Source organism: Geotrypetes seraphini, chromosome 3, assembly GCF_902459505.1.
Source record: "Geotrypetes seraphini chromosome 3, aGeoSer1.1, whole genome shotgun sequence".
Taxonomy (NCBI): domain Eukaryota; kingdom Metazoa; phylum Chordata; class Amphibia; order Gymnophiona; family Dermophiidae; genus Geotrypetes; species Geotrypetes seraphini.
In genome coordinates, this window is record NC_047086.1 from 202,916,119 (window position 1) to 202,943,063 (window position 26,945).

The window sequence follows — 26,945 nt, forward strand, 5'->3', positions numbered from 1 at the left end:
CTGTGGTGTTCTCTAAAACCCGTTTGATTGGGATGGAGAACATTAGTCTTTTCTACAAAGTCAGAGATTTGGTTGAAGACGATCTTTTCTGTTAGCTTAGCCAGAAAGGGAATATTAGATATGGGTCTGTAATTACTTGGATCTGTATTACTTGCATTATGATCTTTAATAATTGGACGTATAATTGATTTTTTCCATTCTCTTGGTACTATACTTTGGGTCAAACTTTCGGTAATTAGAGTATGAATAAATGGTCCAAAAATCTGAAAGTATTGCTTCAAAATAAAAGGAGGGATAAGATCTGCTTTTGAGCTTTTAACATTAATGGTTTTAAAAGTCATCTCAATATCTTTTTGACTCGGAAGTTTGAATTTGGAGCATTTGGAAGTCAAAGAGTCCGATCTATTCTGCTCATGTTCGGATGAACCTTGTTGATTTTGTATAAAAGATTTTCTGATTGTTTTAATTTTATCTGAAAAGTAATCTGCCAATTTCTGGGCTGTAAGAATATTATTTGTTTCATTTAATTTCTCCTTATTGGTTGAGAATGTTATTCTTTTTAGTATTTTATATAGAATCGATGGATTTTTAGCCCTAATTATTTTCTCTGAATAATAATTCCTTTTTGCTTGATTTATCTTTGTTTTGTAGTATGCAGTTTGCTCTTTAAATAATTGTAGATTTATTATGGTTTTATTTTTTCTCCATGCACGCTCTAGTGATCGGACCTGTTGCTTAATAAGAGTTAATTCTGTTGAAAACCAGGGATTCTGAATGCTACGTGTGGAAATTTTCTTTGTTTGCAGTGGAACCACATCTTCTAAGAATGTAGAAAGGGCTATATTCCATAAATTAGTTAATTCTTCTGGAGAATTAGTATTGGATTGCGAAAAATCAAGTTCAAAAGAGGAAAGAATTGACTCAACAGAAATTTTATTATAGTTTCTAAAATTTATTATCTGATGTTTTGGTTGATTTGTACAATGAACAGAACTATATGTTAACGATAGTAAGTAATGATCGGACCATGGAACAGGAACACAATTATTCAAGAAAAGTTTATTTTTTGAATTTGTTGATATTAGGGCCATATCTAATGTATGACCAGCCTGATGAGTGGGTTGGGTTATTACAGGGTGAAGATCCAGTTGATTTAAATGTGATAAGATAGTTTTGGTATTATTATTATTTGGTTCGTCGAAATGGATATTAAAGTCTCCCAATATAATAGGGTTTAAAGAAGAGCTACTGAAATCAAGAAGTAAAAATTGAAGATGGGTTATAATATCAGTAGATAGTGGGGGTGGTAAATATATTAGTAATATATCCGTTCTGGGTTTGGTCAATAAGGAACATTGTAAGAATTCAATTGTAGAATTAGCTTGGGAATAATCTATCTGTATTAATAATGAGTTTCGGAAGATGATTGCTAATCCTCCTCCTCTTTTATTATTACGGTGGTTAAAGAAAAATGAATAGCCTTGAGGACAAGCATAGGATAAATAGGCTTCTTCACCAGTGGTGAGCCAAGTTTCTGTTAAACAAAGTATGTCCAAATTTTGTTGTATAATGATATCATGTATCAAATGGTATTTTGATTTGATAGAGCGGATGTTTATAAGGCCTATATTAAAAAGTTTATTTAGAGAATCAGAGAACAAAGGTTCTAGTTTAATATCTAAACGTTCGGAAGAGCGAGAAATCTTATTAATGGGAATGGATTTACAAGGTCTGTTCCATTGAAGCGACTGCAGAAGAGATGTCACAGATATGTGTTGTGAAAGACGATCTGTCACCTGAGACCACTGAGAAGCCAGAGTCCACTGAGGGAGTGCGCAGATGGAGTCTTGCCAGTGGTGTGACATGGACAGTGGAAGCCTTGTGGCCTAGAAGAACCATCATGTGTCTGGCAGAGATGGTTTGAAGAGGAAGCAATTGCTGACAGAGATGGATGAGAGTCTGAAGTCGATCTGACACGCTCTCATGAGAGTGGTGTCTAGGATTGCCCCAATGAACTGAAGACGCTGAGTCGGAATGAGATGTGATTTGGGGAAGTTGACTTCGAGTCCCAGAATCTGAAGAAAAGAAATGTTCTGAGATGTTGCTTGGACCACTTCCTGAGATGAAACAGCCTTGATCAGCCAGTCGTCCAGGTAAGGAAAGACTTGAAGGCCGTGTGATCGGAGAGATGCGGCCACTACAATCGGGCACTTCGTGAATACTCTGGGAGAAGATGCCAGGCTGAAGGGAAGTACCTTGTATTGGTAATGACAACGATTAATTTGAAACTGGAGGTACTTGCTGGAAGCCATATGAATCGGGATATGTGTATAGGCTTCTTTGAGGTCTAGGGAGCATAGCCAGTCGTTCTGATTGAGGAGAGGATAAACATCCTGAATTTCTCCTTTACTAGAATTTGTTGAGAGCTCTGAGATCCAAGATGGGTCTCAGTCCTCTGGTCTTCTTGGGTACTAAGAAGTAATGGGAATAGAATCCACGGCCCTCTTGATCGAGAGGAACTTCCTCGATGGCATTCAGGAGAAGAAAGGATTGCACCTCCTGCAGAAGAAGGGAAGACTGAGCAGCGTCCAAAGCAGACTCTCTTGGAGGATTGTCTGGTGGAAGAGTCTGGAAATTGAGAGAGTAACCCTGATGAATGATGTTGAGGACCCAAAGATCCGAGGTTATGAGTCCCAACAATTGATGAACAACTGAAGACGACCTCCGATGGGCTGAGGTAAAGGTTGAGAAATGATGAGACTGGCTATGCTCCATAGAAACAGGTCAGAAAAGCTGTGTGGCTTTAGGTTGCGCAGCTTGTTGTTTCTGCTGTTGTTGACGTGGTTGTTGCTGCTGCTGCTGCCTTTGTCTGCGAGGTTGAGACTGAGATGGCTGCAGAGGCCTAGCAGCAAAATGACGCTGATAGGAAGACTGTTGTCTGAAAGGACGAGCAGGTGGAGGCTTTTTCTTCTTCTTAACCAAAGTATCCCACCTGGTTTCATGAGCTGATAACTTTTGGGTGGTGGTATCTAAAGACTCTTCAAAAAGTTAATCGCCCAAACAAGGAGCATTGGCCAGACGATCCTGGTGGTCAACATCCAGCTCAGACATCCTAAGCCAAGCTAAGCGCCATATAGCTACAGACATGGCTGCAGCTCGGGATGTGAGCTCAAAAGTGTCATAAACAGAGCGTACCAAAAAACTTTCTCAGTTGCAGCAAACTAGAAATGTACTGTTGTAAAAAAGGTACCTTACGCTCAGGTAAATATTTCTGTAGTGTAGACACTTGCTTGGCTAAGTGTTTAAAATAAAAAGAAAAATGGAAAGCATAATTGCCGGACCGGTTGGCAAGCATGGCATTTTGAAATAAATGCTTGCCAAATCGGTCCATTGTCTTTCCTTCTCTGCCAGGAGGAACAGAAGTGTAAACACTGGCCCCTGCAGATTTTTTAAGAGTGTACTCCACCAGGAGAGACTTATGAGGGAGCTGAGGCTTGTCAAAGCCCGGAATTGAAACCACCCAATAAAGGGAATCAAGTTTGAGGAGCCCCAGGAACAGTCAAAGGAGCTTCAAGATTTTTATAAAATGTCGCCCTTAGAATATCATGAAGGGGAGCTTAAGAAACTCCTTAGGTAGCTGCTCATAATCTAATGCATCTAAAAATGCTTTAGATTTCTTTGAATCCGCCTCCAGAGGGATAGAAAGAGTCTCTGACATTTCCCTCAAAAATTTGGAGAAAGATGTCTGTTCTGGTTTTTCAACAGGCTCTTGAGAAGAAGGATCTTCATTCAGTCAAAATAGGCTCTTCAGAATCTTCCCAGAGATCCGAGTTCCGTGTCGGTGGAAGACAACGTCGAGAACTGGATGTCGATGGCTCAACATGTTTCATCTTCTTCAATGATTTCCCCAATTTGACCGACATCGTCTCGTGAGATGTGTGTGAAGAACAACGATATCGAGCTGCATCTGACATCGAACATTGAAGCAAGCCCGCCGGCACCGAAGAAGGCTTTCGTTCTGATGCTGAGGCAGTAGACACAGGTTCCGCAAAAGTTGATGCCAACAATAAAGGCTCAGACCACACCAGTGCCGCAAAGGTCAGTGCCGGCAGCAAACATTCAGACCGAACCGGTGCCACAAGGGTCGATGCCGATAGCAAAGGCTCAGACCGGACCGGCACCGGAGGAGCTGGTGTCGCCATGACATGGAGTAAGATTTGTAACTGCTCCCTTAGCTTGACTTGCAGCACTTCTTGTATTTGCTGCTTAAGAGTCTGCACCGGTACCACTGGCTTTTTCACTAGTAGCTTCAGTGCTGCTCTGCGCTCCGGAGATGAGGAGGCCGATGACAAGGCACTCATCTCAATCGGAGCCGAGTGTTTCTTAGAGTGCCTCGAGGTCTGCAGGACTTGGCTCACTGCGGAAGTGACCTGAGTGCCCGAAGGTGTGGGGGAAGGCTTCTTAGCCGGCTTACCCACTGGCTGCGACATAGAGGTGGATTCCAGCGACATTGAGTGATGCGACGTTGACTTCAGTATGGATTCCGACGCCGGAACTGGTGCCAAATCTCCCTCCATATTGGACCCGAAAAGCAAACACTGTTGAATTTGATAATTCTTGAGGTTCTTCTTTTGAAGGGAAGAGCAACGGGTGCACGAATCAGCCATGTAGTCTGGCCCCAAACACTGGAGACACCAGCGATGCGGGTCAGTGAGAGAAATAGGGTGAGCACATCGTTTGCACTTTTTAAAACCCATTTGTGGATGGGACATGGATCGAAAAATGTCCTTGGCAAAATCAGAAGTCAAGGTTTGAGGCGTGGAACAGGCCCCGCCGGGCCGCGACCGCGAAAGAGAAAAAGTTAAAAAAAAATTTTTTTTCTTTTTTCAAACTTTAAACTAAAAGAAAACAAAAGCTGACAAAAAAGTCAGAAAAAAGCCGCATGAGCGGGAAAGCAGCAAAAAATATCAATGACCGTTGACAAGCGACTTAGCTCCGCGGAAAGTAAGAAACTGAGGGACCGCGCGCCTCCGGGCGGGAAGGCACTTGTGCATGCGCGGTGTGGGCTATCATGAACTTTCTAAGTTCTTAAAGTAGCAATGCACTTTTAAAGTGGTCCATACCAGGGCTCCGTCGGTGACATCAACCATCAGTGAGAATATGCTGCCTGCTTGTTCTAGGATAATGCCTAATATTTAACATATGTTTTTTGGATTTTTTAATCCACATTTTTTGAGATTTGAATGTGAAATTTTTTAGACACTTTTTTCACTGATATGTTCCATCACTTTATTGGAATTACCGGACAACAGAACAGCTTATTAAACAACTGTACTACCTACTGTGACAACAAAGCCCACCTTGAATCAAGATAAGTACAATTTCTTTTACATTGTTGATTGACTTTGAGATCTTTAGTATTTATAGAGGCAGGATGGGTGCAATGATGTGTGGTACACTGCTTATTATATGCCGTTGCCGGTATAAAGTGGTGTTTTTCTACTGAGCACTATTATTTATATTTTTATTATTGGTATTTATGGTGAGGATTTATTTTTTGTTGATTATGTTATGTTCTTCCATAAGAAGAAAAAAGTTGTTGGTGTCAAGTTGAGAGCTGATTTTCTTTATTGAACTAAATTTATACATTATCATCTTTTATATTGTTTTAAAATAAGGTATAAATAATAAGGTATTAAACAACAAATAAGGTATAAAAACAACTTCCTAATAAATGGGAAAGAAAACAAGAATTTAAAATTTAAACAAATCACTTGGACTTGAAAACTACTATTGCTTGTAATTTATTTTCTGGCTTTTATTTCTATATTTCTAAAAGCTCTAATACAGCAATAAAATATTTTTTTCTGTAATGGTTTTCATGTCATCCTAGTATCATTGAGGTCAATATTCAAAAAGATTTAACCAGGCAGGAGAGGTTTTTCTGCCTGATTAAATCCTGCTAAGACAACTGCTGATATTCAGAAGCACTTAACTGGTTAGTACTTCTGAATAATACCTCTAACCAGCAATTCCTTAACTAGTTAGGTTGGGAGCAGACTGAGGACAGAGTTAGGGTGGAGTGATAACTTAACTGGTTAGTGGCAATATTATGTCTGCTAACTAAGTATATAAAGTTAGGACAGCTTAAGAACATAAGAATAGCCATACTGGGTCAGACCAATGGTCTAGTCCAGTATCCTGTTTCCACAGCGGCAATCCATGTCACAAGTACCTGGCAAAATCCCAGATAGTAGCAACATTTCCAAGTTATTGATCCCAGGACAAGCAGTGACTTTCCCTAGGTCTGTCTCAATAGCAAACTATGGACTTTTCTTCCAAGAATATGTCCAAATCTATTCTAAAACTAGCAAAACAGCTGTCAGTGTAGTGAGTTAACTGGGCACCAGTCTGGATATCAGCTGGCAGCCAGTTAACTTCTGGATTAGTGGACATACCCATATATTCTGCATTGAGAGTCATGCATGCCTCGTCATGGAATACCTGGGGTTAACTGTCAACCTGTTACTGGAAGTTGCTTGCAAGCTGCTTATCGCAACAGGCTGAATATTGACCCAGTGAAATTTTATTATTACTCTCTCACTGTTGAGTTTGTTCAATTTATTTCCAGAGGTGTCTGATTTTGGTGTTTAATGTCTTGCTGTGGGGCATTATTTTTATATATAAGAACATAAGAACATAAGAAATGCCATCTCCGGATCAGACCTTCGGTCCATCAAGTCCGGCGATCCGCACACGCGGAGGCCCTGCCAGGTGTACACCTGTCGTAATTTATAGTCCACCATATCCTTACATGCCTCTCTTAAGGAGATATGCATCTAGTTTGCTCTTGAAGCCTAGGACGGTCGATTCCGCAATAATCTCATCTGGGAGGGCATTCCAGGTGTCAACCACTCTCTGAGTGAAGCAGAACTTCCTGACATTAGTCCTGAACCTGTCCCCCCTTAGCTTCATTACATGCCCTCTTGTCCGTGTCAAATTGGACAATGTAAATAATCTTCTCTGCTCTATTTTGTCGATTCCTTTCAGTATTTTGAAGGTCTCGATCATATCCCCACGCAGTCTCCTTTTCTCAAGGGAGAATAACCCTAGTGTTATAAGTCTGTCCTCATATTCCAGTTTCTCCATACCCTTCACCAGTTTTGTTGCTCGTCTCTGCACCCTCTCCAGCAGTTTTATATCCTTCTTTAGGTAGGGAGACCAATGTTGGACGCAGTATTCCAAGTGTGGTCTGACCATTGCCCTATAAAGCGGCATTATAACTTTCTCCGATCTACTCGAGATTCCTTTCTTTATCATGCCCAACATTCTATTTGCCTTCTTTGCCGCTGCCGCGCATTGTGCCGACGGCTTCAGGGTCCTATCTATCAGTACACCCAGGTCCTTTTCTTGTTCACTCTTCCCCAGAGTTGCACCTGACATTGTATACTCGTATTCCTTATTCTTATTGCCTAAATGCATTACCTTGCATTTCTCCACATTGAACTTCATCTGCCATTTCTCCGCCCATGTTTCTAACCGACACAAGTCGCTCTGGAGTTTCTCTCTATCCTCCTGCGATCTGATCGCCCGGCATAGTTTTGTATCGTCTGCAAACTTGATGATCTCACTGGATGTTCCTTCCTCCAGATCATTGATATAAATATTAAAAAGGATCGGTCCAAGTACCGAGCCCTGGGGTACACCACTAGTCACTTTCTCCCAGTCGGAGAATTTCCCATTTATGCCCACTCTCTGCTTTCGGTTTTCCAGCCATTTGCCTATCCATCTTTGTATATCCCCCTCTATACCATGGCTTTGTAGTTTCCTGAGAAGTCTTTCGTGTGGAACTTTGTCGAACGCTTTCTGGAAGTCCAAGTATATTATGTCCACCGACTTCCCACTATCAATTTGCTTGTTCACGGTCTCAAAAAATTGGAGTAAATTCGTCAAACATGATTTCCCTTTCCTGAATCCGTGTTGACTGGGTTTCATCAAGTCGTGTGCGTCCAAGTGCCGGACCATGCTATCCTTGATCAGTGCTTCAACCATCTTGCCGGGGACAGACGTAAGACTCACAGGTCTATAGTTGCCCGGTTCCCCTCTCGACCCTTTTTTGAAAATTGGGGTGACGTTCGCTATCCTCCAGTCGTCCGGTATCTGTCCAGTTCTGATTGTCAGGTTTGCAAGTTTTTGCAATAACTCTCCGATTTCAACCTTCAATTCCTTTAAGACTCTCGGGTGAATTCCATCCGGTCCAGGGGATTTGTCACTTTTTAAGTTTGTCGATCTGATAGTATATCTGGTCTAAGTCCACTTCAACTGTGGTGAGGCTGTCTTCTATATCTCCTGCAAACACTTTCTCCGCTTCAGGTATTGTTGAGGTGTCCTCCTTCGTAAAGACGGACGCAAAGAAGGAATTTAGTTTGTCTGCGATTTGTTTATCTTCCTTGATGTACCCTTTTCTTCCCTGGTCGTCCAAGGGTCCGACTGCCTCTTTTGCAGGTTTTTTCCCTTTCACGTATCTAAAGAAGGGCTTGAAGTTTTTGGCCTCCTGGGCTATTTTTTCCTCATATTCCTGTTTTGCATCCCTCACCGCCTTGTGACATTTCTTCTGATCATCTTTATGTTTCTTCCAGGCTTCGGTTGTCTTTATGTATTTCCATTTTTTGAAAGAGTCCTTCTTTTCTTTTATGGCTTCCTTCACCTGTTTGGTAAGCCATGCCGGTTCTCTTTTGCTCTTTGATCTCCGATCTTTGGAAATCCTCGGAATGTAGAGATCTTGTGCTTCTGTGATAGTATTTTTCAGTAGGGACCATGCCTGATCTACCGTTTCAAGTTTATCCACCTTCTTTTCGAGTCGTTTTTCTACCATGGCTCTCATGCTGTCGTATTTACCCTTTTTAAAGTTCAATGTGGTGGTTAAGGTTTTGGCATGTTTCCCTTTCCCGATGTCAAGTTTAAAGTTAATTACATTGTGATCACTCGTTCCCAGTGGAACCATGACTTCCACTACTGTTATCGGTCCCGTGAGGCCATTTAGGACCAAGTCCAAGGTGGCGTTGCCTCTTGTCGGCTCTTTTACCATTTGTTCCAGGAAGCAATCCCCTAGCACCTCCAGGAACTTGGCCTCCTTGCCGCAGTTGGAGGTTGCTAGTTTCCAGTCTATCCCTGGGAAATTGAAGTCTCCCAATATAATTACATTGCCTGTCTTGCATTCTTGTTTGATTTCCTCCATCATTTCTGAGTCAGTTTCCTCCGCCTGTCCTGGGGGACGATAGTAAAGGCCAATTTTCGTATCTGCTCCAAATTGACCAGGAATCTTGATCCAGAGTGACTCAAGCTTCTCTTTCATTTCTGTTGTAACCATTTCAACAGAATCTATTCCCTCCTTAACATATAGAGCAATACCTCCACCTTTCTGCCCTACTCGATCTCTTCTATACAGCTTGTATCCCTGTAGTACTGTGTCCCATTTGTTTTCTTCATTCCACCATGTTTCTGTTATGCCAATGATATCCAATATGTCATGTCTTGCTATTGTCTCTAGTTCCCCCATTTTGTTACCTAGACTTCTAGCATTCGTATACATACATCTAAGTTCCCTACGTGTTACCTTTTTGGACCTTCTACTCTTGGCCGTCCCTGTAGTTTCAATTACGATATCCTTTACTGCTCCTGTGTTATCACCCTTGTTTGCTGTGTGGTCGTCCCCTCCTATGTCTGAATTGTCCCTTCCTGCTTTTTCTCCCTTTTTTGCCGTGAGGTCGTCTTCTCTTGTGTAGGAGTAGTTTTCCTTGGCTTCTTCGTCGGGGCATCCTGCTATCCGTGCCATCGACCGGTGGTCGACTGTCGGCTTTCCCCTATCTTTCAGTTTAAAGCCTTCTCGATTGCCTTCTTCATATTGCCTTATTTTCTCAATATTAGAATTTGGGGCATTAAATAGCTTTATTTTATATAGTTTCTACTTCTTTATTTCTCTCAGGATAAAATGGTGTTAACTTGTGGAGGTTATATTCCAAAAGTAAACTCTGGATTTTATGTGAACCAAGAGAGTTTACCTTTAGTACTTTTCATGTATTGAAAACAATTTTCTAGGAGTTGAAGAAAATTAATTTTAGGAAAACAGAACAATTTGCATTGATATGCAACAATAACAAAGCTCTGAAACAGGTAATCCTATCTGTTTGAAATATATATATAGATTTCTATATCACAAGCATACAAAGTCATCCTGCTACAAGTAGTTATCCCAGGACAAGCAGGCAGCATATTCTCTACATGTGGGTGACGTCATCTACAGAGCCCCGAGCAAACAGTCTCACAAGCAAACTTGCTTGAAGATCTTCAAGCTTGCAAGTGTACTGCGCGTGTGCCTTCATGCCTGAGTCATGGTGCGCGTCTCCTCAGTTCTTCATTTTCCACAAAGTCAAAAGCCTTGTTCCTCTGCTCTGCGTGATCTTCATCTTGCACCGCGGCTTGCTTCTTTTTTATTTTTAAATCGGGTCAGCCGCTGTGCGGCGCATTTCCTATAAAAAAATTTACAACTAGTCCTTCTTCATCCAGTTCGTCGTTGACCCGGGGCTCCGGGTCCGACTGGGCAGACAGACCTCGCGCGGCTGCGGCGATGGTTTTGGCCTTATGTCCCAGCCTGTTACTGGATTTAAAAAGTGCACTAAGTGCGGTCGGGTTATTTCTATTATTGACCCTCACCGTTGGTGTATTGAGTGCCTCGGGGCCGATCACCGGACTGAATCCTGCCCGCGCTGTGCTACCCTTCAGCAATGGGCGCTTTGTAGAAGATGGGCGAAGATCATCGACCTTTTTGGGGCCATGGATCCCTCGGTTGTGCAACCTCGGTCTCGACACCAGCCTCGACTTCGGCCTTGGCCTCGAAGGCCTCGACCTCGTCAAAGTCGCCCTTGGCCTCAAAGGCCTCGACCTCGTCAAAGTCGCCCTCTTCCACCAAGGCTTCGGTGGCTGCCCCGTCGAGAGCTGTGGCTATGGGTAAGTCTCCTCTTCCTCCCTCAGGTTCGCTAGTGAAGAAGCCTTCCTTGGGGTCTCAGGGGGGTGCAGTGGTCCAAGCCCCGTCTAGACCTTCCTCCAAGCGTGCCTCCACACAACGGGAATACTCTTCCTCGAGGTCGCCCTCGTTGGAGCGCACTGCTGCACCTGTATGACCTGGTGTCGGTACCGATGTTCAAGGACATGCTGAAGGCCATCCTGAAGACTCAGATCTCCTCTGTCTTGAGCCAGCTTGCCCCTGCCTCGACCCTGATCTCAGCAGGCCAGCTTGGGCATCCACTCGAGGTCCCTCGGGATCGGTCTCGCCAGCTGTCTTCTAGTGATTCTTCCCCTTCTGCTCCGAGACCGGCCCATGTGCCTCGTTCGAAACACCTGACGAAGTCTGCTTCATCCTCGAGGCACCCCCCTTGAAGCGGCCAAGGGACTCACCTCGACAGGGTAGGTCCCCTACCCCACGGACCTCAAGGCACTTCGAGGCATTGGTGCTGTCAAGACACACCTCTCATTCTCGAAGGTGGACCTCCATTTATGTCTCTCCGGTACAAGGTAGGTCGAGGACCCCCTCCCTCGAAGCCGTCGGGTAAGTTGGTCTCTTCTCCGGTTCCTCAAACCCCAGGATCTTCTCCCAGTAGGATGTAGCACGGGCATTCTTCGACCTCACCAGGGCCTTGGAGCAGGACTTCATCGTTGTCCTTTTCTCGGGATTCGGACTTGCCAGCTATGTATTCTAGGGAAGCGTCCCCTTCCTTTTCGGTGGCTCAACACTCTGGGTCTTCCTCGCTGCACGAGGTCCTTCTTCTCGGACCTCCTTCTTTGCGAGATTTGTCTCTGACATGGGTAAGGCTCTTCAGCTGGACCTCCAGTCTGAATCCCGGTACATCCAAGAATATTTGGATGAGTTGGAGCTCCCTTATCCTCATAGGGAGTCTTTGTGTCTTCCTCTGAATCAGGTTCTTAAACAGACATTCTTCCGGAATCTGGAGACCCCTTATGCCATTCCTGCCATCCCTTCCAAACTGGAATCTCGATACCGGACGGTCCCGTGTAAGGGCTTTGAAAAGGCGCAGCTTTCCCATCAGTCCCTGGTTGTGGAATCCTCGCTGAAAAAGTCTAACCCCTACCCAGGCAGGGAGGGGTGGACGATGAACAAATTCAGTCGCTGGCTCTACCAGAACTCAATGATGGCGAACCGGGTCCTTAATTATAACTTTACTTTCACCTCCTATCTCAAGCACTGCCTGAAGGTCCTGTAGTCTTTCCTTTCTGACTTGCCCACTCGCCATCAGCCGGAGTTCTGGAGACGTTATTCCAAACTCGTCTCTATATGCTCCAGGCCGTGTACGACGCCTTTGAGCTGTCATCTTGGGTCATGGTCTTTGTGGTGGCGATGCGTCACTTGGCCTGGCTGTGCATCGTGGACATGGACCCCAATTTGCAGGATCGCTTGGCAAATCTTCCTTGTGTGGGGAATGAGCTCTTTGACGACTCGATTGAGGCGGCTACGAAACATCTTTTGGAGCACGAGTGGTCCTTTGCCTCCCTGGTGTGGCCTAAGGTGCGAGCCACCCCCGCTATGCTACCCGCAGAAGTCCACCCTGGCTCTCTCCCATCCGCCTCCTTGGCGGCCTCAGCAGAAGCATCCCTCTAAACCTCAGACGCCTGCGGCGGCGAAGCCAGCGCCATCTTTTTGACTATTCCAGTCGGAGCATGCCAGTGCCCTTCGTCCATCAGCGTTCCCCCCTGCCCATCTGGGGTCGGCTCCGTCATTTTTATCGTCAGTGGGAGTTGATAACAACCGACTCCTGGGTTCTCGCCATTATTCGAGAGGGGTACTCTCTTCTCTTCCGGCATGTACCTCCAGTTCAGCCCCTAAAGGGGGCAACTTCCCCTTCTACTTCGAGATGCTCAGGCTCTCCTCCGTCTCCAGGCCGTTGAGGAGGTCCCTGTGTGCCAGTGGAACTTTGCATTTTATTCCTGTTATTTTCTGGTTCCCAAGAAGACCGGGGACTTGCGTCCCATCCTGAACCTGAGGGCTCTCAACAAATGCCTGGTCAAAGAAAAGTTTTGCATACTCTCTCTGCCGACTTTGTAACCCCTAATGGATGAGGATTGGTTATGCTCCCTGGATCTCAAAGAGGCCTAAACGCACATCCCAATTCATCTGACCTCTCGCCAGTTCTTGAGATTTCAGGTGGAGAATCTCCATCTGCAGTATCGTGTTCTCCCCTTCGGACTCGTGTCTTCCCCGAGGGTGTTCACGAAGTGTCTTGTGGTGGTTGCCGCAGCCCTGCAGACACAGGGTTTTCAAGTATTCCCTTACCTCGACGACTGGCTCATAAAAGCACCGTCTCGACCGGAGGTTATTTCGGCGACCCAACAGACTGTTCTGTTCCTTCAACGTCTGGGTTTCGAGATCAACTTCCCAAAATCCCAGTTGTGTCCGTTCCAATCTCTCCAGTTCATCGGAGCGGTGTGGGATTCGCTTCGTCTCCACTCGTTTCTGCCTCGGCCTCGTCAGGAGACCTTTGCCTGAAGGTGTCTCTTCTTTCGACCATCTCGGCCAAGAGCATGATGATTCTGCTGGGGCACATGGCCTCCACCGTTCATGTGATGCCTTTTGCCAGACTTCACTTTTGCGTCCCTCAGTGGACCCTGGTCTCACAGTGGCGTCAGGATCGTGATCCGGTCTCTTGCTGGGTTGTGGTGACTCCTTTATTGAAACAATCTCTCCGCTGGTGGATGCTCTCTTCCAATCTTTCCAGAGGTTTTCTGTTTCATTCACCCCCTCCACAGAAGATCCTGACGATGGACTCATCTGCCTACGCTTGGGGGGGCTCACCTCGACGGCCTCCGGACACAAGGGCCTTGGTCCAGTGAGGAAAGGTGCTGTCGCATCAATCTGTTGGAGCTTCGAGCCATTTTCAACGCCCTCAAGGCTTTCCTTCATCTGCTTCACGGCCACATGATTCTTGTCCAAACGGACAACCAAATGGCCATGTATTATGTCAACAAGCAGGGGGGTACGGGTTCCCTGTCTTTTTCCCTGTCATCTTTCTCAAAGCCGTCTACATTCAGGGCCAGCAGAACTGCTTGGCGGACAAACTGAGACGCCTTCTACAACCTCACGAATGATCCCTCCATTCATTGACTCTGCATCAGGTGTTTGCTCGGTGGGGGACCCGACAAGTGGATCTGTTTTCATCCCCCCTCAACCACAAATTGCCTTGTTTCTGTTCCAGGATTTATTCTCCTCACCTGCTCGAGGCGGATGCTTTCCTTCTGGACTGGACGGACCTGTTTCTCTATGTGTTCCCTCCATTCCCTCTGATTCTGAAGACTCTCATCAAATTCAAGTCCGTCCACACCACCATGATTCTGATAGCTCCTCGGTGGCTCAGACAAACCTGGTTCTCCCTGCTGCTTCAACTCAGTGCCAGGGAGCCTCTGCTTCTTCCGGTTTTTCCTTCTCTTCTTTCTGAGTCAAGGCTCTTTTCTTCATCCCAACCTGCAGTCTCTGCACTTGACAGCTTGGTACCTCGTCACTTAATTGCCTCGTTCCAGTTCTCTCAATCTGTTTGGGATGTTCTCGAGATTTCCAGAAAGCGGTCCACTCGACAGTGTTATTCTCAGAAGTGGACCAGATTTTCCTCTTGGTGCGCTACGTTCCACATGGAGCCGCAGTCTGCCACCTTGTCTTCCATCCTGGAATATCTGTTGCACTTGTCTCGGTCTGGTTTCAAATCAATATCTATTCGAGTCCACCTCAGTGCCATTGATGCTTTTCATCAGCCGCTTGACAGGAAACCGCTCTCTATGCATCCTGTAGTTTCCCAATTTATGAAGAGTCTTTTCAATGTTCATCCTCCACTCAAACCTCCTCCGGTGGATGTCCACCGTGATAAGGTGGTCCTCCGTACCCATCCTAAATTCTTGCCTAAGGTTTCGGATTTCCACCTCAACCAATTCATTGTTCTTCCAGTATTTTTTCCTAAGCCTCATTCTCACCCTGGAGAAGTGGCACGTCACACTTTGGACTGTAAGCGTGCGTTGGCTTTCTACTTGCAACATACTCAGGCTCATCGGACTGCTCCTCAACTCTTCATATCTTTTGATCCAAATCGGTTGGGGCATCCCGTGTCTAAGCGAACCTTATCCAACTTGTTGACTGCTTGTATCTCTTTCTGCTACGCTCAGGCTGGTCTCCCTCTGCAGGGTCGGGTCATGGGGCATAAGGTCAGAGCGATGGCGGCGTCTGTAGCTTTCCTCAGATCAACTCCTATTGAGGAAATCTGCAAGGCCGCCACTTGGTCTTGGTTCATACCTTCACCTCTCACTATTGTCTGGATACCTTTTCCAGGCGGGACAGTCAGTTTGGCTAGTCAGTTTTGCGTAATCTGTTCTCCTAAATTGCCAATTCTCCCTCCGTCCCTTTTTGGTTAGCTTGGAGATCACCCACATGTAGAGAATATGCTGCCTGCTTGTCCTGGGATAAAGCACAGTTACTTACCATTACAGGTGTTATCCAGGGACAACAAGCAGGTATTCTCACAACCCACCCACCTCTCCTGGTTGGCTTCTTTGCTTGCTATCTGAACCGAGGCCACGCTGAGGGGACGTGCGCCCTGACTCAGGCGGGAAGGCACATGCGCGGTACACTCGCAAGCTTCAAGATCTTCAAGCAAGTTTGCTTGCAATACTGTCTGCTCGGGGCTCCGTAGATGATGTCACCCACATGTAGAGAATATCTGCCTGCTGTCCCTGGATAACAACTGTTACGGTAAGTAACTGTGCTGAAAAGAAGTGAATCTGACTCCATGTAGCCTCACCTGGAATGTTGCAAGTTTCAGGTGGTGCTAGAAGAGACCCAAAGGATGTACCCTGCCATAACTGAGAATCTTCCCTTCTTCCTCCAAATTTTGAGGGAATCTACTGCACCCGAACTCCTTGTTTGAGGAGCTCTTCGCAGCCTGTATTGCTTGGGTATTCACTAGACTCGAGAATGACATGGGGACAAATTTTTCCTGTCCCCATGAGATCTCTCCCCATCCTGTCCCCATGAGCTCTGATCGTGCCCCCTTCCTGCAAGCTGTGTCCTCATCTGCACAAGCCTCAAGCACTTTAAAATCACGCTAGGATTAACCCTGAGTTCACTTAAAGAATTCTGTAATTTCTGAAAGTACATTAATATAGAGTTGTGCTTGTATCTTTGGCAGAGAAGGCTATAGGTAGAGAGAGATGCAAGGCAGTGGAATGAAGTTTGTGGTATAAACTTCTGAAGCAGTATGGTTATGAAGAAGTCAAACCGCATCCCTTCATTCACAGTCAGGTGCTGCTTCTTGTACAATCCCACTTTATTCCAGAGCCAGTGGGTTATTTCCCTCTACCCACCAGGACTTTGTAGGAAGCCTCAGAATTTCATAGACTTAAACCCCTCCCTCTCATCACTGTGCAAGTAACCTAGCTCCTCAGTCTTCCTTCCTACAAGCCAGGATGTAGGAGTCTATCTTTTCTGTTCTTGTTTTATTTCACATAGTTTCAGTGTTTTTTGTTTGCGTTTTTCACCCGTGCTATGGAGGTTCCCTATGGGGACATCCTTGACTGCGGGAGATCACAGACCTTTAGAAAAAGTCTGCTTTTAGGGGGTTCCCTGCTTTTCCCCCTAGACAGCCTGCACATCAGACCGAGGATCAAGGACTGTTTCCTTGAGAGCTTGCTCACCCCAGGTTCATCCGCTAGTGGGTAAAGCGCAGGCTGAGCAGTTCTGTGGAGGTGCGACCGGGATCAGAGCCAAACTGCATTCCTCCACCGGGCATCTGTGCGGCATGTCCGAGGATGGTGGAGGTCTCCGGCCATGGTGGTCAGGCCGGTATGGCAGTCAGAAGACTTGAAATCCAGATTTCCAGTTCACTGAGGCAAAGGATCTCCCTGTGAGCTATTTTCAGCTCTGTCTGCAGTTTCTCTCATTCAGCACATGTCACAGTGATTACAGGCTGCAGTGTTTCTCTGTCAGCAGATGTTTCTGTGAGTACAAGCTAATAGCTTGAATCAGAGATTTTTGGGGGGGGTCTTTAAAAAAGGGGTTTTAGGTGGTTTTCCTGCATGCCCTGTGCTTTCCCCCTTAAAATCCTAAAGTCTCTGTTTTTGAAGGTTTTCTGTGGTATTCCTGGGCTATTTTTAGTCAAAACAGGCACTCAGTGGCCATCTTGGATTTTACAGATTTGATTTTAAAGTTATTTTTTATACTTGCCAGCTTCTTTTTTGAAAGAAAACCACATAGACTATTGTTAGTTCCTTGGTGGGAAATGGATATAAGATTCTCTACCAGTGGTATCTTACTACTGTATGATTGCATAGTATGTACTCGCAGACCTCTGATTTGTGTTAGAGGCAATGTGGGCAACGGGGATTGTTTTTGCATATTTGGTGGGATTGTTCAAAAGTGGTCCCATATTGGTCTATGGTGTTTGATATCCTTTCAGAAATTTTTTGCAAGCCCATTCATAAATCTATGGGCAGTGCTTTATTGCATATGCCTCATGGGGCATTGCCCCGTTCTTGTCAGACCCGGGCTTTTCATGTGTTTACAGCTAGTAGATTATTGTTGGCTGTGCAGTGGAAGCAGATACACTCACCCACCAGGCAGCACTTATTGGAGAAATTAGCTTTTATTTTCCGAATGTCCAAATTGACAGCTTTAATGCATTGTAGCCTCTATCTTTTTCTTAAAGTTTGGAACCCATATATTAAGTGGTCATTTACTCCCTAATAGTCTCATCCTGTTGAGCTTTGTATTTTGTTTGTTGCACACACATAGGAAGGGGGAGGGGGATGTGGGGCAGGGAAGGTTATGTCTTGGATTGTTCTGTTTAGCCTTGTACTGAAGGATTCCAGTATGACTGTTAGGAGATGGGGATTTGTCTTTATGGGATGATGGTTGTATTGCTCATTGATACACTTGTATTTGCAATTTTTCAATAAATATTTAAAACTTAAAAAAAAAAAAGTTTCTATACCGCCAAAATCTCAGCGGTTTCCAAAATTACATACATAAAAACGTAAAAATACACATGCACTAAGCATAACAATCCAAGATTACCATACCTATATAGCTATTGGCACAAAAAGTGCCATTTTTAAAAAAATAGTCATCTGCTTTGAGTTAGGGGAATTATTTATTGTTATAACACATTGCTGGAATGTTTGAGTTCCATAAATGTTTGATTGGTTCTTTTAATGTTTTGATTTTTTTCAATTAAAATGTTTAACATGTTTGTTATACTTTCAGAGCAGAACAGATCTGTAGTTTGGCAAGTCTCCCTGTACCCCTCCATCTTATATGTTCCTATATAGGGGTATCTCCTACTTTGGTGCAAACTGAAGGGGGCAGTAGAGCCCTCTACAGAAGGAAGAAGAATTGAAAACCTGGAATTGATTCCTTCTGCAGGGCTCATGAGCATGGGGAGAATTACCCTACATCTGGGTGCTGAAAAATTCTCAGCCCAACCAACTTGCCACTGTAGGTGAAGAGAGCTATTTTATTTTACAAACTTCCAATTTGCAGAATCATAATGCTATGTTTTGACATTGTTTCAGATCATTGATTGAACCATGTCAACAAAAAGTGTGGAATTTTCAAGTGTAGACTCTGAGCCATCGTGAAATTCCTATTCCTGCAGAAGAAAACTCCAAAGGAAAACCATGAATGTATGATGCAAACATTAAGGGCTCCTTTTTATCAAGCCACACTAGCGGGGGTTAACGCGCGTGACATTTCATCACGCGCTAACCCCCTGTACTGGCCAAAAACTACTGCCTGCTATTACGCGTGTTAAACTGCTAGCACGGCTTGATAAAAGGAGCCCTAAGTGACAAACGCCCATCATACTCCAAAGTGAAGAAGTGGTGTACAAACTTTCAACGTGGAGATTTTGAGACCAAAGATGCAGAAAGACATGGGAGAAGGATATGGCGATACTCGAGAGGGTTCAGAAGAGAGCGACACGCTTGATAAAGGGTATGGAAAACCTTTCATATGCTGAAAGATTGGAGAAACTGGGGCTCTTTTCCCTGGAGAAGCGGAGACTTAGAGGGGATATGATATAGACTTAAAAGATCATGAAGGCATAGAGAAAGTGGAGAGGGACAGATTCTTCAAACTTTCAAAAACTACAAGAAAAGAGGGCATTCGTAAAAATTAAAAGGGGACAGATTCAAAACCAATGCTAGGAAGTTCTTCTTCACCCAGAGGGTGGTGGACATCTGGAATGCGCTTCCAGAGGGCGTGATAGGACAGAGTATGGTTTTGGGGTTCAAGAAGGGATTGGATGATTTCCTGAAGGAAAGGGGATAGAAGGGTTACTATACAGGCCCTGGACCTAATGGGCCGCCACGTGAGCGGACTACTGGGCATGATGGACCTCTGGTCTGACCCAGCAGAGGCACTGTTTATGTTCTTATCTGGGCTTTTTTGATAAAGATGCCTTTAAAATATGGGCTTTGATAAACTAATGATAAAAAAATGAAAAACCATAAAAATACTATTTTCTACTGTGCACAGTAGTGGTTTTATACTTCTCTAGATCCTGACATTCTTTGTGGGGTGAGTTTTTTGCCGATGACAAAAACGTTAGCTTAAAAATCATCAATGGTTGCTACGTGATATATTAATTGAGGCTTTTTCTCCACCTTTTGATTAAATGTGAGATCTGAGAAATTAAGTCCACTGCTGGTGAGTGATATTTTCATAAATTGTTGATTGTATTGTCACTATGATTTATTGATAGTTAGACCTTAAATTGTGTCAACTCCAGAAATTGTTGACCATCGACCTCTTTTACAAAGCTACACTAGCAGCTGCGCTGTACTAACGGCCCCAAAGCCCATAGAGATTTAAAGGGCTTTGGGGCTGATGCCACGTGGCAGTCGCTAGCGCAGCTTTGTAAAAGAGGCCGCATGTCCATGATCTGATTTTGGCAGATAGGTAAATATTAGCTAAAACAATTGCTGAGACACTACAGATATCCAGGAAATGTGGTGGGTTTATAAACCATGAGCAGCTGGGTATGCAGAAGCTGCCAACCAGGTGGGTGCCCAAATGTTTGAATGCTGATGAGAAAGTGTCAAGTGAATACTTCCAAGTTGATTTCACAACATTTTCAGTGAGCTGGTGCCAGCCTTTTGGAATAACTAGTTACTGTTGATGAAACATGGGGGCTCCTTTTATGAAGCCACTCTAGCAGGTTTAGCGCATGTGACTTTTCATCACGCGCTAACCCCCCCTCTTCCCCTCTCCCGCTGGTCGAAAAACTACCTCCTCAAGAGGAGGCGGTAGCGGCTAGCACATCTGTCAGTTTAGTGTGCGCTATTACGTGCGTTAAACCGCTAACGCGCCTTCATAATAGGAGCCCATGGTTACATCATTATCCTGAAACAAGACAAGTCCATGCAATGTCTCCACTCAGATTCTCCAAGGCCAAGGAAGTTAAAGACCCAAAATTCAGCAAGAAAGGTCATGGCTACAGTGTTTTGGGATCAGGAAGGCGTTGTAATGACTATTTTCCAAGGGCCAAACAGTTAATACAGAATACTACTATAACTTGCTGTGCCGACTGTTTGCTGGCAAAACAATGGATGTTTTGACACAGTTAGGGTTTTTGTGCAAAGACCAGTCACTGTACTCACCAGATTTGCTCCACCTGATTATTTTCTGTTTCCAAACCTTAAAAAGAGTTTGAAAGGGCAACAATTTCAAGTGATTCGGAGGTGATTGAGCAATGGAGCAGTATTTCAGTGACCAGACAGTATTTTTGGAAGTTTTACAGAAACTTCAGATATGATATGCCAAGTATGTTAAATTTAGGGGTGAATATGTGGAATAACTTGTAAGTTTCATGGCTCCATGTCATTCTCTTCTTGGTTGAGCTGAGAACTTTTCAGCATTCTCTGTACTGCCTAGAATGATATACCTCTACTAGACAGGATATTAGCACGGTAAGAACCTAATTTCTTTTTTGGGAATGTTATATTGTCTTGCCATTTTTAATTAACGTGCTTTCTTAGTACAGTATTTTGAAGTCCCAAGATTTTTCTGTGGAAGACAAAGGGAAGCAGCAGAGCCAGGTTATATGATAATGATTGAAAACATCCCAAGATAATACATTTTCTGAACCGGGATATAGGGGTTAAGATGTTGACAGGGGCAAGATTGAATTTCTGTGTCCAAAATAAAAGAAACATATTTTTAATAACATGTTGTTTCTTATTTTAGGGAAGCTGCCCGGGAATGCCGCAGAAAGAAGAAAGAATATGTTAAATGTTTGGAAAATCGAGTTGCAGTTCTTGAAAATCAAAACAAAACTCTGATTGAAGAGCTAAAGACTTTAAAAGATCTTTACTGTCATAAAACAGTGTAAGAAAAAGGGACCATGGAGAAAATCTCTTTTTTGTGGACTTTGAGTTTGAGAGGGTTATTTTTTTATACTGAATTTTCTAAAAACTTAAAGCGAAAGGTCAACATGAGAACTTTTTTTAAATCTAGATTTCACAACTTTAAAAGAAAGTAAAGAATCAATATGCAACATGTTGGGGGACAAAGTTCAAAAATGAAAGAGACCTGAGAAAAGCTCTTGCTGCGCTAAGTGGCTACTTCAAATGAAGCCCCAGATCATGTCTGGAGTAATAAGTAATGCAAATTTCTATGCTTCAAATCTGTGATGAGCAGTTTTCAGGGTTAAGTTAGGAACATAAGCTAACTAATACAAGAATATAAAAAATAAGAATCTCTGCCATTAACTGAAATGTATAACAGTATATATATAACCATATAGGTTTTAATTTCTTTGTTTTATTCTCAAATTTATCTGTAAATATTTTGGCTTCTGCCTATGAATTATAAGATAAAAAGGAGAGCTAATCTGTTGCTATAAATGTTTACTTAGCTGGCAAGCTCTTTAATTTCCCTATTTATGTTTATCTGTCATTTAGCACACTTCATCTTTATCGTCAAGTATGCAGAAATATGACATACTCTGTAGTGGAAGAGAGGGAAATAGAGGCACTAAGGCAAAGAGAGAGAGTACAGGTAGCCATATTTACCAGGGTCGTTTTTTCAATGTTAAGAAAAACACAAAATTTTTCTATTAGGCAACATAACTATTTTTCAGGTCTGTTTCTAGAGAACATCCAAAACAAATTAAACATAAAAATAATCTACTAGCCAAGTTACTTCAAGCCAAGATTTTGGTTGAGTGGGTACAAGTTCAAAGTGTTTGTTTATATACATATATGCATACATATATATGTATATATAGAAAGAAAGCATGCCATTATACATTTTGTTCTTTGCTACTGAGTGTGATGGAATTTCTATAAATATATAATAAATTGTGTGATTATATATAGGATTGAAAATTCATTGCTTATTCTGTGGAATAAACTAGTTCTTTTGAGAAGTATATTTCTAGACTAGAAGCTGTATGAATAATTCAGCAAAGGCTTATGTGAGTTGAATACATTGTCAAAGGGATTTTGTAATTAGGCTATCCAAGATTTATAAAAAAAAATACAGTAATTTTTGCTATAATATTTTGTACATTATGGTATACTTATAAGTGTTCTGAAGAAAATTTTAGACTGATATATTTTTGCAATTAACTTAATCTTTCGAAACTGAGTATTTTCTGTGTGTTTCTAATGTTCGTTATTTCTCCCCCAAAGGCTGCCATCTAATCTTTCTCATCTGATATACCTAGCTGGTGCATCTTCATGCAGTTAGTGTCTCTTGTTTGTCCCAACACAGGGTTTAACTATGACATCAGCAATGGAGCATAATTATTTGGGGACAATTTTTTTTTTAATTCAGATTATTTTTTTGCATTTACCTGCCACATTGATGAAAAATCCAGATTTAAAATATCTTTTTTGAGAAATCTGTTTTGAAAAGTTATTGCATATATAATCTTTGCCCCTTTATAGTGTCTTTGTTTACTACTTTCTGTCCTTTCTTAAAGTACCCATAGCTCTGACTGCTGTCTAAAAAATAGGAAAGCAGCTGATGCAGATACAGATCCCAGTATATCTTTGTTATTCTAAGCCATTTCATTCGTGAGCTTAAAATTACAATTTAAATTTTGACTGCCTTAACCTATTTAACCTTTTGGGAATTGGGAATGAGTTGAAAATAGTCTAATTATCTGTCAAAATTCATAACTAATTTTCAACTTGTATTCATCTGTAGATAAGTGATTAACTTTCTTTTCTGAACCTGGACTAATGATTACCGTACAAATACTCTTGTATTGGAAATTGTCCAGTCATGATTCAGTTCAGCTTAAAAACTGACATAAATTTGAATTCTTGTGTATTTATGCAAGACATACTATAATTAAACTGACTTGCTTTATAATTAAAGTTGAATAGATGATATTTTTTTATTAAAAGTAATTTTTAGACATTAGTCTATCGGATATCTTTATTAACTTTGCAAGCGAGACTTTTATTTTGGGGTGTCTCATAGCCAAATTAATTTAGAGTAAAATGGTAGAAAAAAAGTTGGGACTCCCTTTTGTTCTGAAGAATGCACTTGCCCTTTTCTAGAGTTTATAATAATGTTGGTAAGAGATCCTTCTAGTTTTATAAACTTTCATATTGAAGTGAAATCATAGAAAGTGCCTGCTGCTTTACTGTGAAAGCATCAAGGCTGCCTATTTTCCCAAAGTATCTATTTTTTAATTGTTTATCTGACTGTTTGCTTTCCCTTTACCATCTGGTCATGTGAATTGTTCTCTCCACAACCGTTTCACTTATGGTTTAACTGTTTTCAGAATAAAACATTTGCACCTTTTATTATGGCTGTGCACCCTGTCTTTTAAATTTCCTTTTCCTCTGCAACATTTGGGCTGGTTCATAGTTTTATGCACACTAAAACAGGGGAAACAAATCCACAAAAATCAAACAAGCAAGAGCAAAAGTGGAAATGTCCAATCAGAATGGTGCACAAAAATTGTCTTTCAACTCATCTGATAAATCCAAATGTCTTTATTCATCCAAAATAACTCATTCATCCAAAGTAACTCAATGACTCGACATGATCATGTTTCTGCCACCCGGCCTGCATCAGGAGTCTATAAATTATATACATAAATAATAATTATTAAATAAACATAATCATATATAAAACCAAAACCAACAAATGTTAAAAATATGAATGATATTATATAGAAAATGTTATGTGTAAAATATATTGTAAAAGAACAGCAAAGAATACCAAACAACAAACACGTATAAAGACCAGCATGGTTAAAAATAAAGACCTATCCATATCTGCACAGATTATAAAAAACATAAAAGGCTTTATACAAAATATAAATTAACCAAATATATAACTCTACATAAATAATACACTAAAAAGATATAACTAATCATGCTTACAGGAAAATTGCATTGAAACTATTGATTATCAACCAATAAAAAATATATAATGAAAATATAATAAATAACCTATGGATTCAATAAGATAGAGAGTATGTGTCACAAACCAACTGAGAATATGTTAAAAATATGAGCCAAAATATAAAACAATGAATAAGCGGACATATAAAAAAGGATAAAACTATTTACAGTATTATGAGATAAATAAACACCAGTGTTGATACACATAATGGATGGAAAGAATAATATATGTATGAAAAAACTTAAGAAAGGGGGTATAAAAAACCTGTATTGTATAAAACACATATAAACTTGTTCAATAAAAACAATAAAGGGACATACATTTGTTAAAAAAGCAAAAATGAAAAGATACAAAAAAAGATTATACCTTAGGAGTCTTTGGGTATCAATTGGATAAATATGCTCTAAAACACAACGATCAAACCGTTATTTATGTATATAATTTATAGACTCCTGATGCAGGCCAGGTGGCCGAAACATGATCATGTCGAGCCATTGAGTTACTTTGGATGAATGAGTTATTTTGGATGAATAAAGACATTTGGATTTATCAGATGAGTTGAAAGACACTTTTTGTGCACCATTCTGATTGGACATTTCCACTTTTGCTCTTGCTTCATACTTTTATGGTCATTTAAAGAAAGCATTACTTAATTGACACAATGAAAATGGTAGGAAAAATAAGCAGAAACTTCAGTTCTTATATAATGTAAAACAAATGGATTTGAATTAACAGGTTTGTTTTTCATTTTATAAATAGTTGTTATATTTTTAAAAATCAAATATCTTACTTTTAAACAATAGCTTATTTTATTAAATATAAGAATAAACACTTTAGAACAAAATGTGCACTAGAGTTCCCTTCATAATAAAATAACATAACCAACAGCAAGGAGAACCAGAAAAGGGACTGTCTTTACGTAGTTAGCATTATTTACATCTGTTTTACCAATATTGCCAAAAGGGATGGTAATATTTAAGATAGTATTTTTAATCCAGTTTTCATAGTTGGACACCCGGGCATAGATTCCAGGATAGTGTTCTTGGGCACAACCATACCCAAAACTTGTTATGCCAAACTGATAAAATGCACTGTATTCTGTAATATAGCACACAAAAGGTCCTCCGCTATCTCCCTGAAAAAAAAAAGGGTTGTTTTTACCATATGGTAACTTGATATATCCAATCTGTATCAATATATAGGAAAATCATAAGGTCATATACATGCATAGATTCACAAAAAAATATATTGACATATCCAATAGAGTCCCTCAAATATTTGTCTAATTATTCTCTGTATGGTTACAAATATTTTCAGTTTGAAAAGTTCTGAAAGCAAGCCATCAAATCTAATAAAGAAAATAATTTTATTTGTTTTTAGTATTTATATACCATTTATGCCTAAGTGGTTTACATTCAAGTACTCAAGCATTTTTCTCTCTGTCCTGGTGGGCTCACACACTATCTAATATACCTGGGGCAATGGGGGATTAAGTGACTTACCCAGGGTCACAAGGAGCAGCATGAGGTTTGAACCCACAACCTCGGTGCTGAGGCTATAGCTCTAACCACTGTGCCTGTACACTTCACAGTGGGCATCTCTCCAGCTGCCGGGGGGGGGGGGGGGGTTGTTACTTGGTGGCAGGAGAGAGTGGGTATTAGAGAATGACACAGGGACAAATACCCCGTCCCCACGGGAACTCGTCCTATCCCGGTGAGCTCTTTTCCTGTCCCTGACTCATTCATGCAAGCTCTGTCCTCATCTGCACAAGCCTCAAACACTTTAAAATCATAAGTGTTTGAGGCTTGTGCAGTTAAGACAGAGCTTACAGGAATGGGACAGGGATAGTGACAAAACTTGCAGGGACGGAAAAATTGAGTTTTTGCGGGGACAGAAAAATTTGTCCCCATGTCATTCTCTAGTGCAGTGTTTTTCAACCTTTTTTGGGCAAAGGCACACTTGTTTCATGAAAAAAATCACGAGGCACACCACCATTAGAAAATGTTAAAAAATTTAACTCTCTGCCTATATTGACTATATATAAAGTAATTCTCTTGAATAGGAATCAAATAAACACAAAGAAAGTATTTTATAATTACTTTATTACGAAATAAAAATTATAAAATACTTTATTCAGTGCGAAACCTGGGCCTGTTTGGCTGAACACAAAGCTGATATTCTGGCTGGAATCGAAGAAAGACACACACGTAGCTCTTCGTCAACAGCTCTCAGTCTCTCTCTGTATTTGGTTTTTATAGCATACAAAAATAGACAAATATACCCTCCATCCTTTTTATTAAACCACAATAGCAGTTTTTAGCGCAGGGAGCTGCGCTGAATGCCCAGCGCTGCTCTTGACGCTCATAGGCTCCCTGCGCTAAAAACCACTATTGCGGTTTAGTAAAAGGTGACCATATTGTAAAATATAGACAGCAGATATAAATTCAGAACTGTGCATAGTAAGTGAAGG

The 26,945-nt window shown here is 42.0% G+C and overlaps 1 protein-coding gene across 4 annotated transcripts in view; it reads left to right on the forward strand.

Annotated features, from left to right (window-relative positions):
* Positions 1–23,868, forward strand: part of ATF1 (activating transcription factor 1) — a 155,163-nt gene extending 131,295 nt beyond the window's left edge. For 3 of the 4 annotated variants that reach the window (XM_033937376.1, XM_033937374.1, XM_033937378.1), the window contains one exon: positions 21,293–23,868. In XM_033937376.1, coding sequence (XP_033793267.1) covers positions 21,293–21,437 — 145 coding nt within the window. In that variant the 3' untranslated portion in view covers positions 21,438–23,868. The remainder of the gene's footprint in view (positions 1–21,292) is intronic. The other variant, XR_004538768.1, reaches the window with a different exon arrangement.
* Positions 23,869–26,945: the final 3,077 nt, after the last annotated feature.